The sequence below is a fragment of the Chelonia mydas genome, chromosome 6, assembly GCF_015237465.2.
Source record: "Chelonia mydas isolate rCheMyd1 chromosome 6, rCheMyd1.pri.v2, whole genome shotgun sequence".
NCBI classification, from domain to species: domain Eukaryota; kingdom Metazoa; phylum Chordata; order Testudines; family Cheloniidae; genus Chelonia; species Chelonia mydas.
Genome location: NC_051246.2, coordinates 66,550,604 through 66,575,735, shown reverse-complemented (window position 1 = coordinate 66,575,735; position 25,132 = coordinate 66,550,604). Strand labels below are relative to the sequence as shown.

General features: G+C 45.3%; 1 protein-coding gene and 1 long non-coding RNA gene across 10 annotated transcripts in view; one reads left to right on the top strand and one right to left on the bottom strand.

Annotated features, from left to right (window-relative positions):
- SMOC1 (SPARC related modular calcium binding 1) overlaps positions 1-25,132 on the bottom strand; it is a 174,639-nt gene that overhangs the window by 20,951 nt on the left and 128,556 nt on the right. For all 8 annotated transcript variants that reach the window (XM_043549093.1, XM_043549091.1, XM_043549092.1 and 5 more), the window contains exons 8-10: positions 10,101-10,293; positions 7,211-7,293; positions 2,956-3,061 (exon numbers count right to left, since the gene is read on the bottom strand). In XM_043549093.1, coding sequence (XP_043405028.1) covers positions 2,956-3,061; positions 7,211-7,293; positions 10,101-10,293 — 382 coding nt within the window. The remainder of the gene's footprint in view (positions 1-2,955; positions 3,062-7,210; positions 7,294-10,100; positions 10,294-25,132) is intronic.
- Positions 1-25,132, top strand: part of LOC119566428 — a 77,254-nt gene that overhangs the window by 6,862 nt on the left and 45,260 nt on the right. The window lies entirely within an intron of this gene.

Genomic DNA, 25,132 nt, shown 5'->3' with positions numbered 1-25,132 from the left:
GAGAACTGTAAAATTAACATTTATTATGGACACAGTGGCAAGGTTTTGGTCCAGTATCTCATAAACCAAAGATGTCACAAAATCTCAGGGCTAATAATGAGGGTTCTAGCCTTTTCGAGAGTTAGGAATACCTCTTTCTACGAGGATAAACATTTTGTTTCTAGTACTGGTAAGAAGTTGGACCTTATAGATAAAACATTAGAGAAAATAAAAGAACAATTTTAGGTCATTTTTAGAAATTTCTGAAGTGTATTAGAATCCCCCCCCGGGAGGACTGTACAGTGGGACTTGCAGCACTAGGCAGCTGCCTGACTCAGCAGACTCAGAGATCCAAAATAAAAACTGTACCAATACATTATTTATTTCAAAGTCTCTGATTCCTAAGATGCTTTCTGTGCAAGATATATGGCACCAGAATGGTGTGGTACGATGGAAAAGTTGGACACATGCCCTTTGGAGATGGCCTGGTGCATGTGGAAGTTTACGCCAGAAGAGTTTCTTGCATTTAATTATGGCTGCAGGTATGCAAAATATTTGGGTGGTGGAGCAATTTGCCTCACTTGGAGTGGACTGTTGAAAGGTTTCTTTTTCCCCTTGCGCACTGGCTGTTGATACTGTAGCTTGAAATAAATCAGCATGAAGATTGTGAAGAGCAAGATAGTGAAGGATGCTGCCAGAAAGGGCCCCATTAAAAGGTTAGAAATACACAACGCTTTGAAGACTTAGGAAGCAAGCATGCAAGATTTTTAGAAAGGTAGCTGGACATCTCTCCTCCCTACAATACTGCTTTGTGGTCAGCTTTATTTGCAAGAGTGCTGACAGAGAAATCCAAAAGGGATGTTAAATAAATATGAAATATCCTTGAGGGCTTGCCTTTACCCACATCCACTGTTTTTGTACCATGCAAATTTCACAAAATTGGCATTTGGAGTGCTTATATCTAGGAAGGGAACAATTTGTCTCCACTCTAGCGTATTTAACTTCTACTACTGTACAAACGTTTTTCATTCTGTTTGTATGTATTCTGATATGCCAGGCATATTGTTACCTGATGGACTGTACAGTATGCAGTTCATATACCCTCAGCCACCATGGTGATTCGGCGGACTTTAGCTAAATATTGATGCACAACTACCAATGCTGAGAATAACTGGGCATAAGGTGAAACCCTCAAAGATAAATATTTATGTCAGGCAGTTAGAGACCATTCTGCTCCCTTCAGTATCTTCAAAGATTAAAGTCTGGTACATTTGCACATTGATCCTCCAACATCAAACACATGCATGGCTCTCACTTTCTCTGGAGCAATAGGGTATGCCAGCGTGACTGCTCTAAATAAAATATACACATACGTGCATGTCTGTCATGCACACCTCTAAATACTTCAACATGCACACCTTTCTGCTGGCATTAAACACTTCAGTGTTATCCAGCAGATCATACATAAACCAGAATAATCATCCTTTGCCTTTATATACACCAAGACCTCACCAAAACACCAACATATTAATCCTCACATTCCTGTGAGGTAGGACAGTGTTGTTATCCCACTTTACAGATGACCATTCACAGGCATGGAGAAGTTTAAAGGCTGCCTGACGTTACATGCGCCATCTGTGGAAGAGCTGGAAACAGAACCCAGTGATGCCAACCGCAGAAGTTCAAAAATCATAAGCCAGCCCTCAACATATCATGAGATTTATTTTAAAAAGATTGCATTGGGGGGGTTGGCCTGTCTTTTGAGGTTTGAACTCCCCCTGCCCACCCCTAGTGTATACGTGGCAGTTTAAACAGCTCTCCCAAATGTACACAGTGAGGGGATGTTGACGTCAGCTGCAGGAGCTCTCACTGGCTGCCTGGCTTTTCCCCAAAGCCCACCATTCCAGTTAATTCATTGTGTGCCCCACCCAGCCCCACATCTGCCCATCTCTCAGCCCAGCAATTCACTAGGCACCTCCCCACACCACACATCAGTTCTGCCTATGACCTCAGCACCACCTCTGCTCCTCTTGCAGCTCCAGGGATTCTTCAACCCTCTCTCCCAGGTCTGGGGGGGGCTACAACAGGGTCCCTTCTCCCCCTTTCCAGAGAGGGAGAGAAGCTAAGAGCAGAAAGGCCCATTGTTCTGGGCGGGGGGGAGGGAGGGGGAAGGAGGGAGCAGAGCTGCTGGGGTGTTTCTGCTCCCTCCTCTCCTTCCCCCTCCTGTGAGAATGGTGTCGGCTGCTCCTTCTCACCCCTTCCCCACCCAAGAATTCCTCTGGTCTCCAAAGGGAAGGGGGAGAACTCTGCTTACCTCCTCCAGCAGCCTGATTGGTTGCTCTTCCCCAGGAAGTGGGGAAGGCAGCCAGTCAGAGGGGTTTTCCCCATAGGTGCTGGAACTAGGGGTGCTGGTTGGGCTGCCACACCCCCTAGCTTAAGTTGTTTCCATTATATACAAGGTTGACAGTTTGGCTCAATGGATCTCAGCACCCGCACTATAAAAATTGTTCCAGTGCCTCTGGGCCTGGCTGACATTTGCAAGAGGGTTGGAGCTTCTCACAACGTGGCCAGAGGGCCTCTAGCCCCAGCTGAAATTGCAAGAGTTGGCAACACAAGAATTCTGATTCTCAGTCCCGTTACAGCCACTAGTCCACAGAGCCTCCATAAACAGATCAGAATTTTATTAGGCCTCTCTTTATGCCCCAGAGGATGAAAGACAAAGTGACTTCCTCCTTCTGAGCTCTCATTACACACTGTAAATGGGATGTTCTGACCTTGATGGTAGAACAGCTTCACAGGGGCAGGTAGTCAGGGTTACAGTGACAGAACAGAGTTTGGAGCTGTGGCATTAGTTTTCCTTGTATCCAGTAGAATTAGAATGATCTCTAGTTCAGACCAAGAAACCCCTACCCCACTTAACTCACATCCAGAGCTCTGTAGCTGTCTCACTCATGTTTGAAATCTTTCCAGACTCACCTTCCACCTCCAGCAGGTGCGGCTGAGTTAATGGCTTGTACCATGTCCGTAGTCAGAGCGTCCAGTAAGCTGGTAATAAATTCTACTTTCTTCCCTTCTGGGCAGCCTGCAAAACGTGAAGTGGAAGAGTATCTTGAGAACACAGAAAGTCAATCTCCTACCCTGATTCAACGCTCTTCAATGGGGAGATAGCATGGTCTCTGTAACTGTAAGGTTGAATATGACACCATTAATAAGTCTCTAACCAAAGGTAGAAGAATCTTTGAGCAGCTTTTAGCCTCTCACATGTACTCAGCTAATTCCAGCCACCTCCAGATCTGCCTGTGTTTTGTATGACTACTACTTTTGTTCACTTTTTTCCTGGTTGGTGCCCCCAGTTGTCTGTCTTTCTCACTTCACTGGGTGACTCCTCTGGGGTCTAGTAATGGCCTCAGATCACCAGCTTCCCCTGTTGACCAGAATCAGTGTTCACTGTTGATTCCTGGCACGCTCACGGTAACCCCTGCCAGGAAGATAGCCTCCCACCAACACAGAGCACCACTGTCAACATTTTCTGCATTCCCATACGCGCACACACATGACCCATGACAGTGATCTAGAAACTTACCACAATCACTTTGACAGCTGAAAGTGACTTGCAAATTATTATAACTAAATTCCTCCTTTGCAGTAATGCAGGCTCCATTTTCTGCCATACCCAACCTAAGGAAAACAGTCACGAGCATCTCCCCATATCATGCATATTACACACTCACCCGCCCCTTAGCGCTCATTTGGCAGGCAGTCCAGAAAATGTCAGCAACGTAAAGGGTAAGCTGCTATGGCAGCAGCAGTAGACCACTCACTTAAAAGAGCTTTTTGTTGCAGAAATGAGAAGGTTGAAAGCTGTTTGCTAGAAGTCATCTCCCAGGGGTCTCAGCATCTCACCCTCTGCTGGGACTACCAGAGTTGCTTGAAGATAGCAAATGACAAACTCTCCTTCCCTCCTTCTTCTGGTTTTTGTGGAAGCAGCCATGACACAATTTGTATAGCATAGTATGTGCGTGTGTACACATGTGTGTGGGTAAGTTTCTCTCCCCTTGGTATCTGCAGGATTTTTTATGAAGGGGCAATTAACGTAGTGGCTGCAGTAGTGCAGGTTTCAAAGGATGGAATGACCCTTTGGACAACTGCACTGAGTCCTCCAATAAAGGGGTCCCTCTCACACAATTAAGAGTAATTAGGAAGATCTCACTGATGTTTGGCTTGGGAGTATTACTCAGCTTGGGGAGCACATAGGAATGGGGAAGTACAGAACATCCTATAGCTCTCCTCTCCTTCCCTCACTCCTTTGATGTGACTGTGTGGATCACTAATGGCTCATCATACCTAAGCCCAGTTAATACATTGACGACGTGATAGAAATCTCCAGCCTGAATCAAATGGGATGGCATGATGAGACTGCCTACAATGGCACGTAGCCAATCTCTGACTGTTCGTAGGAAAATATCCCCAGTGGCTTGTGATGGGACATTAGATAGGGAGGGCTCTGAGTTACTACAGAGAATTTTTTTCCCAGGTGTCTGGAGCACGGGTCATTTGCAGGTTTAAATTAGTGTAAATGGTGGGTTCTCTGTAACTTGAAGTCTTTAAATCAGGATGTGAGGACTTCAGTAACTCAGCCAGAGGTTATGGGTCTATTACAGGTGTGGGTGGGTGAGGTTCTGTGGCCTGCAATGTGCAGGTGGTCAGACTAGATGGTCATGATGGTCCCTTCTGACCATAAAGTCTATGAGTCTATAAATGGAGTCACAAATGAACAAGAACCACAGCAGTTCTCAGACAGTTTGCAGCTGGGGTCAGCAACCCTCTGTGGGATGGTTCCTGAACAACACCGACAGTAACCATCGTGCAAGTCAATACACTCAAGCATCCAGCTGAAGGAGCTGCCCAATACATCTGGGGAGGAAGAAAGGGGAAGCTGCAGGGGATACACATTAGTAGAATCTGCCATTGAGACCACACCTCATTTCTGCCACAGTATGCAGTCCCCTCCCTATTACAGTAGTTTCTGCCACCTGTCCTGCTGCACTGCCTTCTAAAGCAGTGTCCCAAAGGACAGGGAGCAGTAGCTGCAGTTGCTGGGGCTGGGGCAAAGGAAGAAGAGGAGATGCTCTTTTCTGGAAGCTCTAGACCCCCCCTTTTCCCCAAGGAGCAGAGAGAAGGTCCCAGGAAAAGAGCCCAGGAGCAAAAAGGATGGAGAGGAAGAAGTGAAGCAGGCCCTGAGCTACTGGGCTCTTTATAGGCTGGAAGGCTCCATTCCTTCCCCAGTGGGAAAATGTATCAACCCAGCCTGTTTCCTCCAACCTCTCTCCCTCCCTTTTGGGAAAATAAGGTTGGTCTCTGAGCAACTGGGCACCTTCTTTCTGTTCCTTAGAAGGGTGTGAGAGGAGCAGGAGGCAGAGTAACAGCAGCTGGGAGGACAGCTCTGGGGGGAGAGCACACAGCAAGGTGCCCGGGAGAGAGTGACTGGATAGCAGCCAACAGCCTATGCGGGAGGACAAACAGCCCAAATTAATTGTACCTGGGAGTTTGGGGGATGGGGGGCACTACAAGTGGCCACCTACATTAGCTGAGGGTGTGGCCTAGGCAGGGGCCATCCGTCCCTCTCTAAACCCCCTTTCCTTGATGCTCCATGAAAAGCCCAGGCAGAGACTCTCCCCTCAAGCCCCACTGAGTATCCGGGGCAGAGATTCTCTACCTCACCCCTTCATTAATAGATGGGGAACTGATTCATTCGCTTCCCTCATTGAGGAAACATCCTTGAAAATAGGTTCTATGTTTCAGAACCATTATAACTGATTACTTATGGGGCAGTGATTCTTCTCTAAGCCCATGACATCTTGAGATGTGACTTCCATACAGTGTGTCCCTTGGAACATACCGGTGAGGAGGACCTCTTTCTGTAATGCAGAGGTTGCGATAAGGTCCTCTTCCTGATTGCCCAGGATATACTGGGTGATGGGAGACTGAACCCTCTCGGTTTCCCCCATAACACACTGGCAAGTAGGGCACACAATGCCCATTCCCCCAGGGAATGCCGGGCGAAGAAGTAGGGCTTTCTGTTAGTTTCCCCAGGACATGCTCTTTTAGGCTATATCTACACTAGCACTTTTGTTGGCCAGGGTGTGAAAAAAAATACCTCCCTGACTGACATAAGTTTCACCAACAAAAGCACCCGTCTGGACAGCACCGTGTCGGCAGCAGATGCTCTCCCACTGACATAGCTACCGCCACTCGTTGGGGGTGGTTTAATTTATGCAGACGGAAGAGGTCTTTCCAGTCAGCATAGAGCAGTTACACGGGAGACTTTACAGAGGTGCAGCTTACAGAGGTGTAGCGGTAGGGCTGTGCCACTGTACAGTCTGTAGTGTAGACATAGTCTTACTCCAGCATAATACCCAATTTGTGTGCACGTATTTAGGCATTACACTTCTGATAAACTGATTTTAAAAAGCGACTATGCTTCCCTTACATTTGTCCTGCCTTTGCTTTTCTTTCACTCCACTTTTCTTTTCCCTTCTACTGAATCTTATATCTTTTCTTGTCTTTTTCAGCATTAATTTCTTTATTCTAGTTCTCTGACAAGGTTAACGAGCAAGTTGTTCCTTTATTTCCTTTTTGCCCTCTATCTCCTAGTGCTCTATGTTTTGTTCTCTCCTTTCTTAATTGTGTTATTTCAATTTCTCCTTCTCCCTTTCCCAGTTTCTCTCTGCCTCCTCCTATTCTATGAACATTTCCCTCTCAGCTCATTACTCCTACTTGCTTCTCTCTCTCTCCCCGCTGCCACCTGTGGTCTCTCACCAATCATTTTTCTATTCTCAGACAGCTGTATTTTCCTATGTGCAAAGCCATACACCCAGCTATTTTCTTGCGCGCACACACACACACACAAGGTTGGGGCAACCCTGCAGTTTCTACCCCATGTCCAAGCTCCATACAAATGAAGGGAAGGGGCCAATTTTCACCCTCTCCCTCCAAAGGGAAGGAGACAGCAATTAGAGCACAAAAAGATGTATTAGAAGCGATTTTCATCCTCTGCCTTCAAATGGTGGGGAACCACTTCACACACACACACACGCACACACACACACAAAATATCCATGCTAAAACATATACATACAGCAAATCCCCATACTTCTAAACAAAACATAGACTTTCCCCTTTTCGCACGTAACCAGCATTAACGACAGACGGAGGTCTCCTCCACTCTAACCTGGAAGCTCTCGGTCCTTGAATGGATCGTCAATCTCTGTGCTCTTCGATCTGGCGTCAGTTTCACACACTGGGGTCTCATAGCTGGAAAAGGAAGAGGGGAAAGAGGTTCAATCATTTGATATAGTTTCAGAGAGATCAGGTTGTCATTAAGACGTTGGTGAACATTTCAGTCTTGCCTCATAGGCTCAGTGTAGAGGACACAAAAAACAGGAATCCAGGTGAGAAATAAATTGGCTCAGACTCAATCTGCATATGACCAGGGTGATGCTTGTAGGAAGACGGAAGCACTTGGAGGAATCAGCATGAATGTAATTTTGCCTTCTATATCCCAGGCCTCTTCCCTTTGCTTGTCAGAGAGCGGTCATCTCTTGGGGTCCTCAAGAACTGTTCACCATCAGTGGTTGCCTAGATGGCCAAGAAAACCAGCTGGCCAGGTGGTCATTCTCATTTCTCTTAGATGCAAGCTTAAGCACAATTCTGCAACCTTGAGGTGGGGGAGTGCAATGCATTGTACCTTCTAAGGAAGGAGATTCCTTCCTTAGAAGGTACAATGCATTGCACTCCCCCACCTCAATCTCCTTCCTTAGAAGTTTTTAAGGTCAGGCTTGACAAAGCCCTGGCTGGGATGATTTAGTTGGGGATTGGTCCTGCTTTGAGCAGGAGGTTGGACTAGATGACCTCCTGAGGTCCCTTCCAACCCTGATTCTATGATACCTTGCCTTGATCCAGATGAGCACCTGTAGAGTACACATTTCAGCATGCAGCAGCCTATTAAATAGAGCAGACCAATAAGAGCATCTCCGGGAGCTATACTAGCTGCCAGTTCAAACCGTTCAAGTTCGGTTCGCTCTCTTCAAAAAGTTTCAAATAGCCCAGGATTGAGCTATCTCAAGGGTGCCCCTCTCTACAGCAGCTTTGTCCACTACTAATGACAAAGCCAGGTTCAAACACACAGAGACTAGTTATCAGAGCTTGCTAGCCCCACAATTTGTTCCTGTGGAGCTTTCAAGTTGCGGGGCACAGAGGATCCCGCCTGGAGAGCTTTATGCAGCACAAGAACATAAAGATTTCAATACAGAATCTGTTTCTGTATTGAAATCTGACTGCACATGAAGTTCTCTACTCTGAGAGCTTTCTAGATCAGTACTAGCCATGACAACGTAGGGTCAGACTATTCCTGGCCACTATATGGATACACAAGGGTGGGGATAATGCAAGCCACTTTCCTCCCTGTTGTACCACTTGGTCAGTGGTAAGGGACAATGAACACAGGGATTGTATTTTTCTAACGGTCCAGGGCTGCATGCCAGCTCAAAAAGAGCAGGTATAGGGAGGAGGCAGGACCGTTCCTCCTCTGCATTGGCCATCTTTGCTGGCTGGACACTAAAAAGAAGCATGCCGTACCACCCTAAAGGATGGGCAGCAGTAACGTTCCCCCTGTGCAGTAAAGGACTCCTGAATTTCCTCCAGTGGGGACTCTGCTCCTCCATGATGCAGACATGTGCCTATCCAATGCAACTGAGCCCTTAGTGCGATAGTTCGTATCAGTGCTGCTAACCTCAACCTAAGCCACTGCCACCATCACTCAGGAAAACCAAGTTTCCAAGTGTTTCTAACTCAGTGGTGGTGTTCTTTTCTTTGCAGATAAAAACCAGGCCCAGTCCTCAGAGAGAACCAGCCATTCTGAGCATTTCAAGTTGTAAAGTTCAGCTGTGTTTGAGCTGTGTGAGAGCAGTAAAGGTTCTTCAAGTGTAGTTTATATGGGAAGTGGTTGTTCACTTCACATCATCAACTCTCACATAGGTTACTGGATTCTGCAAAAAAAGAACTTAGAGTGAACATGGCATATTTGAGCCTGAAGGCAGCATCTGTCAGAACGTTAAGAGCATGTGGAAACAGTGAATGATAATGAAAGCCTTGACAAATCCTTAAGTTTGATGGGTGCTACTATATTATATATACATACATATATACACACACACACACACACACACACACATATATACATACACGCTATAATACAGGTCCTTTCCTCTCGGCTTCACTGAGTCCAGTGTACACAACTGGAGTGAAAGATGCATTCTTCTCCACTTCAAGTACAGTACCCATCAGTGGGATTTTAAAAAGTGTGCATTCATGTGGGCAAACATACACATACATTCCATATGTGTGTTTCCTCTTCCTCTGCCCCTCACCCTGCAAGTAATAATACTTAGGGATGAAAAGTGCTATAGGAGTGCTAAGTCTCCCAGAGCTTTTCAGCTCTCATTAACCCCATTTTACAGATGGAGAAACTGAAGTAGAGAGAGGTGAAGTGACTTGACAGTGAGTCAGTGGCACAGCCAGGAACAGAACTAAGGTTTCCCAATTTCCACCCCCATGCTTCATTCACTAATCAAAAGATGCTCCCTTTGCTGAACTAATGGTAAAGACTAGAAAAGCAGAGTGTATGATAGAGGTAGGGAGATCCTTCTAGTATAGCTGTACTTCTGAGTTTAATTGTGTGTGTGTGGGTGTGTGTGTTAGAATTGTCCTTTCACCTTGCCCTATAGTTAAGCCCTGACAAGTTCAGTGCACATAACAGAAATGTGATACTAATTAGTCTATTCGGCTGTAGAAGGGACTGGGTCCAGGGAGAGGGGAAAATATTAAGAAAATATGAATAGTCATTTAGACAAGGAGGCTTAAGCACCCAACTCAGGCCCAGCTGCATTGGTTGCTGACTGGAGCATTATCTACTGTTGTAAACAGGAATCTAGACTGCATAACTCTGGTGTGGCAATTCCCGGATTCTTTGGTTCCCTTGTTTTCTCTGAACTGGTGTGCTCTCCTTCATAGTTATTTCATGCTCCACCTTACAGGCCAGGTTCAAAGCAAGTTGCTCTCACCGTGTAGAAGTACCAGGCAAGGGGCGCCCCGTGTCCACCAGGACACACCAGCAGTACCCCGTGGACTGATGACATTGCACTGGTTTGTACAGCCCGCCAGGAGCACACTCTGGGATGACAATACCCTCACGGGGGTTCTGCCTTGCCTCCTCCAAGGCACTCTGTCTCTCCTGGTCACAGGAGTGAACTTTCTCTGGAAAAGAAGGAAAAACAGAAACATCACCCTCTGCAACAAAACATGGCTTCAGGGCAACACTCAGATCTCAGCATTCAGGATACTAGTCAGATCTGAGAATGCTAGATCTCTCTTCCTTCCCTAGGAAACTCCAATATTCAAAAAGGAGTTTCCTAGCATGAACAAGGATCAGTGTTACATTCCGGACCTGAAATCCTCCTCCTAATAATGTCAGCCAGCCACTTGTGAAGAGGTGCACCAAACACATTTTCCACTCTGGCCATCAAAATGGCTAGGGCTGATCCTGCTTTCAGTATGTCCTAGAGAGGGTGCATCTACTGCATACCCTGGGGGAACAGAGAGGCAGTCCAGCCCCATGACCCCTCCCTGGGGCATGAAAAGAGCGTGCTATTGCTTCCTTACTCCCCAGTATATCCTAGGGAATGGAGAGGGCACCTAGGCTTCCCTTTCCCTACACAGTACACCCTGGGAGACTGGAGAAAGGGCCTTGTCCCTCTCTGTCCTACTATACAGAAAAAGGGCCTCCTTGTTGGCATCATCCACAAGGGAACAGATAAAACAGGTGATATGCACTAGGGAACAGACCATTTGGAAATGTCCCCTAGAGTCATCCAGGAATCTGGAACCTTGTGGTCCAAAGGTCAGGCTTCTATCACATGAGTTAAAGGACAAACTCATTTAGCTGGCAGATGTAGTAGGCTGCTGTCCTCTATATGGACCAGCCACTAGAGAGGGATGACACACACACTTTACAAACCTATAATGTTAACAACTATTTAACTGAAACAGTTGAGAGAAAAATTCTGTTTGTTGGAAGACAGCAGACACGTCCACCTGGCCTTTGACCTGAGGGCTGAGAAAATTGTTGCTTCAAGTTCTCTAGTCACCTAAGGAATCGAGAAAAAAGTGGAAAACAAGACTTGACATTCTTAAGGTTAAAAAAAAAGTAGGGAACACCCCAATAAACTCTCTGGATTTTCTTAAAATATGTATCATGATAAAAAGTGGTGGTGGGGGGGACAAATGCTCCCCTCTTCCCTACCCCCTTTTGAGGGTCACTTTAATAGGCCATATTGCCCCAAATCCTTTCCCATGCCCAGGGGTTACTTCAAGTTTTCAGTAAAGAAACTAACTCAGAACCCTGACAGGAAGAGTCTCAACCTGAACTTGCAGACGTTTTGATGGTCAGTTGGGACACATTGCATTACACAACTGTCTGCTCTTTTTGAGGGGCAGGTGGTGTCAACCACACAATTAGTCTGGCAGCTCTGAATGGAGTTATTTGGGCACAGATTGCTTCGGTTGCCAGAGGCCAACTGGCCATTATTTATAATTGTAACATAGCAGCCAATGAAAAAGGTTCCAAGAGACCACATATGTCCTCCATTTCAGACCCTCCTTGTGAACAAAAGACACTTGAACTTTGTCACACACGAATCCACACAAATGAGGTTTAACATAAGAGCCTTAACTATGTGCAAGTCTGACTCAACCAGAAATAAACATGATTGGCAAGGAGTGGGGGAGGGGGTGGATAAAATCAACACAACTGAAAGGGCTCAAGTCTCAGCTGATATTTAAGCTGACTTCACTTTGCTGACAGATTTCACATCTTAAAAAAAAATTGCGACTGTTCCTGAGCTGTATGCAGACAGAGGAGTCATTCAGTAAGAGGCCTGTGGGCTTCTGAACAAATCAATTACATCACAAGGGGCCAGCTTACTCAAGGTCCCTGCCTGACAGCAATGTACACCTGGGCCATGGGGTGAGAGGGTAATTCATTTAGTTCGATGAAGCAAACAAGAGAGCCAGAATTCCATGCCTACGATCACCTCATTTTTGATTAATTCACTTTATTTAATAACCAAAAGAAAAAACTCCATTGAACAGAAGTGCATTCCGGACATTTTTCTGTCCAAATCCCCAAAGCTTCCTCAGTGCACAAATTCTCTTGAGTCCTTTGAGTCTTGCAAAACTGGCACTAAAAGTGTCTTTTGAAAAAAAAAATAAATACCAACGCTTTTTTTGGCCCTGCACAACAACTTGTTATAAATTAATCACTTTTCTTTTAATCAGCCGTAGCCTTAGTTGACATATATGCAGTACTGTGTTAGTGTCCATCAATGTGCATGTATATGCAGTGCACAAATGTACATTCATATACACATACCTATGCTTGCATTATACCAGTGGCATTTAAAACCATTTTCTCTTTGCCCAGTATACTAACAGCAGAGATGTGGGGGAACGGATGGCCCAGGGAACTCCTAATAGTATCCAGGGCGGATTGATAATCACTACCATCTTATGGGTGTTTAATAGGGTATGGGTCCATCTACACAGCAAAAAAAAGCCTCTCAGCAACAACTCTCAGAGCCCCGGTCAAGCATTTTGGACCTGGTCTACACTAGGGGGGGATCAATCTAAGATACGCAACTTCAGCTACGAGAACAGCATCTACACTAGACACGATAAATCGATCCCCGACAGATCCATCACTACCCGCTGATCTGGTGGGTAGTGCGGACATGGCCTTGGACTCATGCGGGGGGTGGGGGGGCTATGAATAGCAGCGTTGATGTTTAGGGCCCGGGCTGGAGCCTGGACGCTGAAACTGTTGAAGTGGGAGGGTCTCAGAGCTTGGACTCCAACCCAAGCTTGAACATCTACACAGCTATTTTTAGCCCCGCAATACAAGCCCTGTGAGACCAAGTCAGGTGACCTAGGCTCTGAGACTTGCTGCCACAAAGTTTTTTGGGATTTTTGTTTGTTTTTGCTTTGTAGACCTACCCAGTGAACTGAATTTGGCAGCCTTTGTTTAGTTCATGGCACATAGGCATCCATGTCACAATGAAAACCACCATAATTGGCACTAATTGGTTCCTTGCTGTCTTTCCGCTGAGATTTCCTAGGACTGAACGGCCTATGGAGACTAACCCAAGCCTGTCTAAACTAATAAATTGTGTAGCCATCACTCTCCACTATTGGTGAAAGCTGCGATGTAGGCAGGACTGCCGTAGTAATTTTACTACCATGCCTTCTAGAGCAGTGTTTCTCAGTGACCAGTCTGTGGGCCAGCGCTGGTCCCTGAGATCTCCCTGACACAGTTGAGGAAGGCAGCAAGCAGGCCCCTGAGAAAAACACTGTGATGAAAACACTAGAATCCTAGCTATATTTCAGCATCCATCATGGCATCACTGATGGTGAATTCTGACCATGAAGTTTGGAGTTTCCCTGAGACAAGTCTGAGGTGCTGCTCACTGGACGGAGGACTCCACGGTCACTCTTTGGAATGACTTCCTTCTCAAGGGGTCGCTCTGGCACCTTTCACTAGTGCCAAATAATATTGTTGTAATTTTTTGAAGTGAGTTAACATTTAGGGCCTGATCCAACACCCACTGAAACCAATGGGAAGATTCCCAGTGACTTCACTGGAACTGGATCAGGCCCTCACTGTGCAGATTGTTTTTCTGGGAAACCATCTCACTGGCACCATATAATCTACGTGCAACATGCGACAGTGGCAGGGCATCTAGAAGGTATGGATAGAGGCTTTTTATCATTCGTACAAATACATGAATAAAGATGGCATGCAAAATCCCATTCATGGCCACACATCTCTCTCTCTCACACACACACAGCATTGTATATTATATACATACATATGCGTGTGCACACAAAAGTTTAGGTGCTGGCCCAGGTTTTATTCAGTTTTCTTCTGTTGTGTTGGATACTTTTGAAGGACATCACAAGATTTTTAACATGGAAAAAATGTTTCTATAAAAATCATATATGGAAAGGTCATGCTGACCTGAGCCCTCCGGTATGATTTTTGGAAGTTTCAATGTTAGAAAATTACAAGATATACTTTGCAATTTAAATATTACATATATTTCAAAACAGTTTTTAATTGTGGTATGGGGATGTGAGAGTAAGTAACTCAACTTCAGAGGCAAATCAACCAATTTGCAAGGAGTTGATGTTGGTTTAGTCGTGGGAGAGGAGAATGGGACAGTTGCAGGATAGCTGCTTCCTGTTGGGGGGAAATGTTTATCTAAATGCACGTAGTGATAACAGTTTGCGTACAGGAACCCTACAAGTTTTTTCTTCCCTTTACTCTTAAACACTAGGATCTCACACCTGTGTACTGTCACCTCCCCAATTACACCACAGCTGTGAAAAAGGACTTATTTATTAGCAGGTGGTGGCATTTTTGCTATATCTGTTAAATAAATATGTCCTCAGGTTTCATCTTTAATACTTTCATTAGCCGTGAACAGAATTTGCAAGTGATACAAAATTGTGAAGAGTCGCCAACACCTGCAAAAACAGATAAAACAACAAAAAAAAAAATACTCAGTGCCATATCTAGACACTCAGAGTCACAACAGTGGCTGATGGCTAGATAAATAAGAATGGATAGATGTCCAAAAAAAATTAGAAAATTAAATTAAATTTAAGTTGGATAAATATATGAAGGGCAAACAATCAAACATTTTCTGGGAAGTAGTCTCTTAAAAAGCAGTATTGTAATAGAGAATTCAGTGCAATGTGTTAGCAAAAAAAAGGATCACTGCTATTTGGAGTTAGATACATGGATGCAGTGTGCCACAGAGCAGGAAGGCACTTAAGCACTTGTGAGACCTCTCCTTAGCTAGCGTAAATTGGCACAGCTCAGTTAACTTCATTGGTTTACACCAACTGATGATCTGACCTACTGTGCTCATTTCTAGGCACTCTATTACAAGAGACATGTGGAATTCAGAAAGCGACAGCGATTAAGGGGTTAGGTGGATTGATTTATGAGGAAAGATTGAGAAAACTAAAGTATGGTATTTTCAGAAGCACTCAGCATTGGCCAAACTCCATTCTTATTTAGATCAATAGGCGTTTTATCGTTGACTTCAACAGGGACAGAATTAGAGGGATGTTGAGGGCTTCTGAAAATCCTATTCTAAATATGTGTAACTTCCACAAATGGTAATAACTAGGGGCTATGACAACCAGTTATAAGAGCATTAACACCACTAATGGAAAGGAATTGTTTAGACTGGTCCAAACCCCTAACGCAGCGTAATGGAAAACTAGTACAAAAATAATTTATATTTCTACAGCACTTTCCCCCCAAGGATTTCAAAGAGCTTTACAGATGTTACATGAATTAGCCTGAGACCTCCCTGAAGTAGCGAGCAGAACTATTCCTCTTTTATAGAAGAGGAAACTGAGGCACAGAGGGTGTAAGTGATATGGCCATGGTTACACAGAAAGTTGGGGACAAAGCCCAGGTTAAAATTCAGATCTCCTGGGTTCCAGTCCTGCACTTTAACCATAAGGCCAAGCTTGCTCTTATCATCAGGACTAGAGAACGTAGGCCGGAGGAGTTCCCTGATGGCCAGTTCTGTTAGAGTAAGGAACAATTCCACTGAGGGAAATGGTGGACTCTCTGTTGCTTGAGACATTTAGAAGTAGACTGGAGAAAGCACTTGTAGGCTTGGTGGCTACAGCACAGTCACACTGACAGCGAAGGTAAGATGTCCAAACAGATCTCCTGTATCTCTCAGATTTTTTACTTAGTGAACCTCCAAAGAAGTCATCTCGATCTAGGACAGTGGAATCTTTGGAATGCCAAATAAGCTGTGAGCCAGACGCCAGCTATAAAATTCATCAGCAGCCCAAAAAAGACGCTTGTCTTCTTAATGAAGTGCAGGGTGTCTACAAGCATGACTCCCTACTTGAGTTAGCAGGAGTTATAGGCACCAAGAGGCAAAAAGGAAAAAGAAAGAAGAAAACCTTAAAACATGCATATATCTACAGTTAGTGAGAGAAGAGCATGTTGTGAGTTGATGGGAGCATGGCGAGTGAGAGGCTACCCAGGATCAACAATACTACTGTAACCATTTCAAAAAGAAAGACATCATGTTGTCCTATTTTCCGCTGTGACTTGTGACAACCGTCAGCAAAAAAGCCCACTAGCTCAGCCAAACTACTGCTGCTGCTGAGGAACAAAACCTCTGGGAGTCAGCAAATCAAGATTGTATTACCCACTGACAGTGAGTGAGTGAGTGAGTGTGTATGTGTGTGTGTGAGTGAGTGAGTGACGGGAGATAGTGGCAGAAATATCCATTTTAACTGTAGCTGCTCAGCTCTACAATGCTAACTACTTGTTTTTTTGTTTGTTTTGTTTTTAAACTCTTGGCTACTTTTAAACACTCTTCAGAGCATTTTAAAAACTGGCGTCTTCTGAAGCAATGAGCTACAGCAGGAGAGATGGGGACAGGACATCTCCTGTTGTGGCTTTTTTATTAAACAAATTTTCCCTGGCAATGATCTTTTGAGAGATGCATCATCACATTCCTAGAGGTCTCGCTCTCTCACACATTGAGAAATGCACTGTCTGACATATCTCCACACAGAAACTGAAGTGGACTGATGAGGTAAGGGACTCATCCACTGTCTAATTAGGCAGTTGATTATTAAAGAGCTGGGGAATTTGGTTATGCAAGGCAGTACTGGAGAAGAGCAAATGCCAAGGAGCACTAGTAGGCTACATTACTGCTTAGATTCCTGCTCAAGGGGTAGATACTGTTTCACTAATGGTCAATAATTGAAACCCCCCCACAAAGGCTTTCCCAAAATCTTGCTTTGTCATATAGTCTCAGCAATAATTGCTTCTCCCTCCCTCTCTCGAGGGAGCAGGTGAGCTTTGGAAAGCAAACAGTCACTGAGGTCCAGTGGCTAAAGCACAGGCCTGAAAAAAATTCAGGGTTTTATTCCCAGCTTCATGGAATGTGCGTATGGATAATCACCTGAAGGAGATAATCAGGGTTTTATTCCTAGCTCTGCCACAGACTTGTTGTGTGCGGGTAAGTCACTGAAGACATCCATGCCTCAGTTTCCCCAGTGCTTACATGGCTCTTTTAGGTTAAGTTTATCAATTAAATTGCTTTGAGATCCTTGAATGAAAGGCGCTAATATTAGGTCCTGTATTATTAGCTGCAATGGTAGCTCTGGTGCTAGTCAGCCAGCCAGCCAGCCATATTATCCAGACCCATCAGTTCCTACTAAAACAGATGAGAAGCCATGAGGAATGGGAGTAGACTGGTCACACAGCACAGGTCAGTATGCGTTACCTGAAAGGCAAATCATATGAGACAGGCTGATTCAAAGCATAACACTAGCTACCCAGATTCATGCCTACAGAACTGCTTCTTTTGGAGTGTTTTTGCTCTGCCTCGTAAGGTGCTTTTCTCCACAGACACATATGCCTGTGTGGTAACAGCAACATGCACCATCTTCTCTCTGGTTTGGGCACTAGGATTTCCTCATGCGCGGTTTCCCCTGACTTCTGCCTGCAGTCCAGCTCAAACCTGCAGGTTAAAATGCATACAGAACCTGGAGGACCAGCTACAGAATTTGCAGAGCTGGTATTTGACTCACAGCCTACACCTAACCCATGGACAGAGGGACCAAACTCCATCGATAATGTGCTACCAGGCAAGAGATCAGTGCTGAACTGTGGGCCACCCCAGTTAGAAATAGCACTTTTTTACTTAAAAATTATATCTTGCCATGCCATTGTCACCTCGCTGCAAGATCTGCTACAAGATAGGGAGCTAAAAAGAAGTACAGCAGCTGCTGGTGGATGGGCTGAAAAGCAGAAACATGGCAGACTTGGAGCCAAGGTTGCTCATTTCTGTTTATGCTCTGCCAATTTATGCTCAAATAAATCTGTTAGTCTCTAAGGTGCCACAAGTCCTCCTTTTCTTTTTGCGGATACAGACTAACACTGCTGCTACTCTGAAACCTCTCATTTCTGTTTCTAGCTCTGCCATTGAGTCACTGGCCTTCAGCAAGTAAGGGCCTCTGTGCCTCAGTTTCCCTCTCTGTAAAATGGGAATAACATTTGCTCCTCTCAAAGAGAAGATTAATACATTGAGCCTGATTCTCATTTACACTTAAGCCCCTTTACACTGTTGAGGTAGAATCAAGAGGCCTTAAAGAGTAACGTGATGCAATTTACACTAACTCAAGGCTCTTTTAGAATGTCAGAGCAGTGCTAAGGAGGCTCAGTGTAAGTGAGAAACAGATCAATTGTGGCGTATAGAGCACTGAACTTGTGGAAGAACAGGAGCCTTTCTGTCCAGCTATGACACTCAGAAGCAATGGACCAGAGAAAAGGAAAATTCCATCCAGGAAGCAGTTTCAACACAAGTTGCTGCAGGTTTGCATCCTTTCTGCTTCAAAGGCCAAACGGATTTTAAATAACCGGGGGTGCTGGCACACAAGGGCTGGCAGGCCTGCTAATGCAGCATGGTGAACAGTACTAGACACCACTCTGCAAAGCAGGGACGTGGGTGGAGGAGCAGAAACAACCTCTTCTGTTTTCTCAAAAAGCACAATACCAGCTGAGCAAATATAGGCCCTAGGTATAGTATAAATCTCTCCCCACCTCTTACTCATCAGCAGTACCACCACTGCAGCCTGTCTCAATCTTGGACAGTCAGCCTGAAAGAACATTCAGGGTTTATTTTATTTATTAAAGTAAAAAGAAATATTCCCTGCAGGTGTCCCCAGTGCACACAGTCAACTGTCCTTGCTTTGACTGTTAATCTCTCAGCGGACAACAAGGGGAAGAGTTACTGTATATACTGCATGCTGCAGAATTTTATCTGTTGATTTATTATGTTCAAAGTGCCTTGTAGCAGGTGGCACGTTAGACCTAAATTATTCAGCAACACATTCTCCCCCCCCCACACACACTGCCCCCTATTGACATGACAGAGCTGCACTGAGTTATACTGCAATGGTAACCAATTCTAACTCTATTCAATATACTGCGTAGTCCCTTAGACAGAAAACACCCGTCAGCAGAAGGGGTGAAACACTGTCTTGGTGATCAGGACAGACTTGCAGAAGGAGATTGCAGTTTCAGAGGCCAAAGTAGCAGCTAAGGAGCAGTGTGCTATTCATGTGGGAATTAGCTGCTGCACAGCCGGAGAAGGGTCCTGCTGTGCAGGACTCCTAAATCCTGCAGGAGCAGAGTTCTGCTCTACTTGGATGGCAGCCACGTATTCCTGCAAGCCTACCCCACTTGCCTTCCAGACTGTGCTTAACCCCCTTCTGCTGCCCCAGTCACCCAGGCAAGCGGTCAGACAGTCCTTGCAAACCTTCTAAAACAGCAGCCAGACAAGTTATGGAGTTAGAGGACAGCAGGAAAATGACCACATTATTTTTATGCAGGCAGTGCATCATCCTGGCAAAAAGGTAAATTACAGCAACTATTTTGCCTGGCCACATAATCCTATTACACACAGGTTACCTATTACCCTGATTCAATTACAGCTCATTAGAGCACTTTGGAAGTTGTTTGTGTCATCTTGTTGGTTTGATTGGATTAGATTAGTGGTTTATCGTACATAGAGATTGAGATGCTCTCTTAGATCCTAGACCACTGAAGTCCCACCACTTATACAGCCTAATATCCCCAATGGCAGTGGTAGGCCTGAACCAAAACCCCTGAGCTGCTGAAGTTCCCAAACTTTGTGGAAGTTTGGGAATGAGCTTCACAGCCAGCCTAGTTTTCATTTAGCACCTAGTATGGTTATCTCCACAATGGCCAAATGACAAACCTGAATTTGAACACCTCTGAACCGAGAGAACTTGGATCCAAATGCAGCTATGAACAATGCTTCAGCCCAGCTCCACTCAGAAGATGTGTCAGACAGGAGATCGAAACAGAAGATTACTCCACTCCCTTTTGTCTATATAATTCCCCACCACCAAGTGGCAGTTTGTGGCATGGTTAACTCCTGATTGCCTCCTGGCCTACAGCTGAGCCATTTCTTCACTCCCCATTGCTTTCACTATTCGATCTTAGCTCCCTTTGCACAACTGAGGAATACACAACAAATCCTATTTGACTCTAATGAGAAGTTGTATGTGTTTCCACCCCAGCCTTTCAAAATCCTGGGGAGAACCCCCCATCCCTACCCCTCCTGCTCCCACACTTTTTGTTAGGAGCAGGAACTATTGTGGAAGAAAGTCACCTGCCTCTGCTGGCTGCACTGTGTAAGAATAGCATTTTCCCAACAGTACTGGCGGTAGGGGACATAGCTGTAGGGTGTCATGCAGGAGACTGTTTTAAACTGATTCAGGCTAATTTGCGTTAAACATGGTTTGGCTGCCCACTGTGATAGCCACCTTTTGCATCTAGGGGTGCTTGTGTGTGCACATGTCTATGCATAGGCCAGGGTGTGCATGCATGAACGTGGGGGGGCAGACTAGTGTGTGTGTGTCATGCAGGGTACGTAATGCATGTGCAGCATGCCATAGGCATATGTATGTGCATGCGCGTCACTACTAAGGGACTTCTCCCTGCAGGTGCACAGAACCCCTTCAGTTGGGCACAGCCTTTGTAAAACCAAACTCAGTTCTCTCCAACCTCCCCTTCTCTCTATGGGCCAAAAAGATCCCTGGACTAACCCCTGGCCTCAGCAGAAGTTCCTCAAGAGAAGAATTTGACGCTCTTGTTTTTTGTTTTAACCGTAAATGGAAACCTGTGGGGGTTTAGCAAAGAGCTTTGCTCCAACTCTGTGTACCTCTCTGCTGCCCACGTCCCCCCCTCCCTCCCCGCCTTCTCTCCAGCCCATTTTCTTTAACAGGCGGCTGTGGGGGTAGCAGTTATGACTGTGCCTAGAGTAATTTGTTTTCTTTCTTTGGGGGTAGAGGAGACGGAATTCTTTGGGAATGATTTATCACATGGCACTAAGGGGAAGCTTCATTTATTTGCCTAGCTGCATATGGTTTAGCACCTAGGATTGCAAACTGATTATTATACATTGTTATTTTTCCCACTTGTATACTTTGCACCTTTTCATAGAACAGATTAACTGCTCCCCGGTGGCACATTATTTATGACTGTTTGCTGACAGACTGGCTGGGAAGGGTCCTGGCTCTAGACTCTTCCAGTGTGTCTCCCTCCTCGCCCCCCGCTTCTCAGCCACTTCAGGTCTCCTGGAGGATCACACTTGCTAGTGATATATCACTCCAATTCTAACTTTAAATAGCATCTAGGTAAGAGACTCGGTGATGGAATCTGGATCCCTCTGGCAGCAGCCAAGAAAGGAACGTGTGATTGGACTGCAGCTGTAATGAGAGAGAGACAGAGATGTATGCACAGCCAGAAGAGCAGCTGCATATGCATGCACACACACAAACACACAATATTAGGGCTTGTCTACACTGTCAGTTTACAGCTCTGCACCTTTCTCGCTCAGGGAGGTAAAAAAAACAACACTCCCCTGAGCGCCGCAAGTTTCAGTGCTGTAAAGTGCCAGTGTAGACAGTGCACCAGCGCCGGGAACACAGCTCCCAGCACTGGTAGCTAAGCCTCTCGTGGAGGTGTTTGTGTTTTTTTTTTTTTTTTTTTTTTTTTTTTTTTTTAAGAGCACTGGGAGAGCTCTCTCCCAGCGCTCTGCCATGACCACAGTTCAAGCCACGTTCAGTGCTTTAGCGTTGCCAGTATAGACTAGCCCTTAGTGAAGAAGGCTGTTAGCTCTTAGGATATGTCTACACAGCATCTGGGAGGTGTAATTCCCACCGTGGGTAGACATGCTAGCTAGCACCTAAAAATAGCAGTGTGGATGCCATGGCATTGGTGGTGTCAGACTAGCTGGCTGGTACATACCCTGGGCCATACTTGAGCCGCTAGCCCAAGCTGCTGCTACCCATGTCACTGTGGCCACACTGCATTTTTATTTTGCGCTAGCTTGAACATAACTAGTGCATGTTGGTCTACCCAAGCTGGGAATTGCACCTCCTCACTGCTGTGTAGACATACCCTCTGTTGTACCAAGCAGGGTGCACACAGCCTAGCTAAGGACACAAACAAAGCCAGAGAAAAAGGGCTACAATGTGTGTACAGGGGGTGGGACTGAGGAAACTCAATCCTCACCCCAAGGACTAGCAGACATGGCTCCCTGTTCCCCCCTTAAGCAGGTATCTGGCCATTTGGAGCTGAACTTTGTAAAACAACCCAACCTCCACCTATGCACATGATGCCGCCACATTCCACCTCACCATGAAGATCTGTGGAGACCAACTTGGAACATCTCCATGTTGCCCATAGGGGCGCACTATCCCCCTGCCCAGAGTCTCTACTGCTTTTGCTCCCTTGCACATCAGACACCCAGATTTCACATTGCTTCCAGCCCTTATGCCTCTACGCAAGATACTCTGAGCCTGATCTTTAAGGTAAATTAATTTTTAAAACTAACATATGAACAATACTATCCTAGTTTCTGTACACTTGTTTTTCACAGCTCATTTATAGCTTTGCTCTGTGCTGGAAGAGCTTCAAAAAGCAAAAAGTTGTATCAGTGGAAAGCAGTAGTAAAGGATGCCCAGATGGCCTTTGGGTGCCAGAGCAGAACAGAAAAACCCACATGGAACTGGCACACATCCAAGGAGCACGATTTAGAAATAAATAGCAAGATTCAAAAACACACACTTGTCTTCAGCAGCTAACCTTAATATATTACTCATTCTTCCTTTCAGGTAACGTCATGTTCAAAACCCTGGTGATTGCAGAGTATTTACTTGAGAATACTACTGCTGGTTTTCCTAGAGCTGTTTATCTTTCCATGCATGAGCTCATTACATCACCCTGTGGTTTTCTTAAGAGTTGTCAGGATAGGTTGTTTACATGGTTAGAATCTCTCTCTAACCAAAATCAAGTCACTTACTAGCATGAATGGATTTGGAGAATGCCCAGCAAGGAGTAGCCTCGGTGGAGAGGAACACTCCTGAAAGGACAATTACTGGATTTATTTTCTTGAAAATAGAGGCGTTTTCAGGAATTGCCCAGAACAAAATTTGTAACAAACAGCTGGAGTATCCACGATAACATGTATGGGGTTATAATGCCGGGGGGAGGGGGAAATGCAAGAAGAGCGGCCATCCATCTATATTTTAAAATCACAGCAGATAGCTTAAAAGGCCATTCTACACCTTTTCCTGCAGTGGCAGTGAGAGACAGAAGTGCCATGTGTATTGGAGCATGTAACTGAGAGGCAGTGGCATCTGGTAGATCAAGTTTGGAGCTAGGAGCCAGATAGTGCCACCAAATCCTAACCCTAATTCAGCCACTGACTCTTTATTTTACCTCTGGCCACACACTTATCTTTCTGTACCTAGGTTTCCACTTCTGTAGAAGTGGGGTAATACCTATTTCACTTGGTTTCTGTAGCGGGAGGATTAGCTAGTTATTACTGTAAAGTGCTACACATTATATGAAAGTATTATGATATGTAGTATATGAGGAGGGTGAGGGAAGCAGAAAAAAGGTGGCTGTCAACTACTCAGTTACAGGTCCAGAAGCAGAACAAGACTTGAGGCCAGACTACTGCATCTGGAGATTTGTTACCAAGTCAGAAAGCGGGAAGATGCTAATGAAGGTGGTTTTGTTTGGAATTTGTTTGTAATGGGGAAAGCATTAACTGAATTTCTATTGCTTTTATGAGTTCCCAGCTTCGCAGTTCATCCCCCAGCATGATCCTTTCACTTGTATATTTTATTTACGTTATATCACGATCACCAACTGATGGGAGTTAAAAAGAAAGTCAGCAAGTTATTGAAGATTCTAACAGCTTCCTCTGAAGCATCTGACATTGGCCAGCCAGAGAAAGGACACCACTATACGGACCACTTATCTGATCTGATATGACAATTCCTATGTTCCTACCATGATGAATGTGGCCACAATGCTACGTTTCCGGGATGTCCAATGCCAATACAGACTGGAATGACACTTACATCCTGTGAAACTGATTTTTACTTGAACCCTGTTCACTACTGAACATGTGGCTAAATGATTATTATGGGGGACATGAGAACTAGGTAGAGGCATTTGAAGAACATGAAGGAATGAAAGGCTGATTTAGGCTGGTACAACAAGGGAGAACCTGGAGCAATAAGAAGAAACAGAGATAAGAAATTTAGGCTAGATATCAGGAGAAACATCTGGAGGGTGAGTTCTATTAGAAGCCATGTCTACCTACAAGCCAGTGGTGTGATTCCCAGCTCACTTTAAAAGAAAAGGAGTACTTGTAGCACCTTAGAGACTAACAAATTTATTTGAGCATAAGCTTTCGTGAGCTACAGCTCACTATTTGTTAGTCTCTAAGGTGCCACAAGTCCTCCTTTTCTTTTTGCGAATACAGACTAACACAGCTGCTACGCTGAAACCAGCTCACTTAGACATTCATGCTAGCTCTCATCTGAGCTAGTGTAACACCAAAGAACCCTGGTCGTTGGCAGATGGGATCGAACCTGGGAGCTCTGAAACTTAACATATGAGCCTCTAATGCATGAGCTAAAAGCCAAATGCCTCTTAGCTAAGGCTGTAGCAGACTCATTAATCTCCAAGTGGTCTATGTGCCACTAGAGGGAGACAGAGCACCAAACCCAGCAGGCATAGGTTACATGAGCATGCGAAAAATAAGACCGACACAGTAGCATGGGCAGCAGCAGAAGCAGAGGTTTGCTGCCCCAGGTACAAACCTACCTGAACCCTGTGGGCCCACACCAGTGGGGTGGCTAGCCCGTGCTGCTGCTGCCCCCGCCACCTGGGCCACCCAGTTACACTACTGTTGTTAGCGTACGAGTTCAGATGTCAGCTAACCCAAGCATGTCGACCTAAGCTGGGAACCACACCTCTCGCTCGTAGTGTAGATGTAGCCAGAGAATGGAAGAGTCTCCCACGGGAAGTGGCAGAAGCTTTATTGCTGGAGGCATTTAAACTCCAACAGAAACATTACATACTGTAGAGAAGAAATAT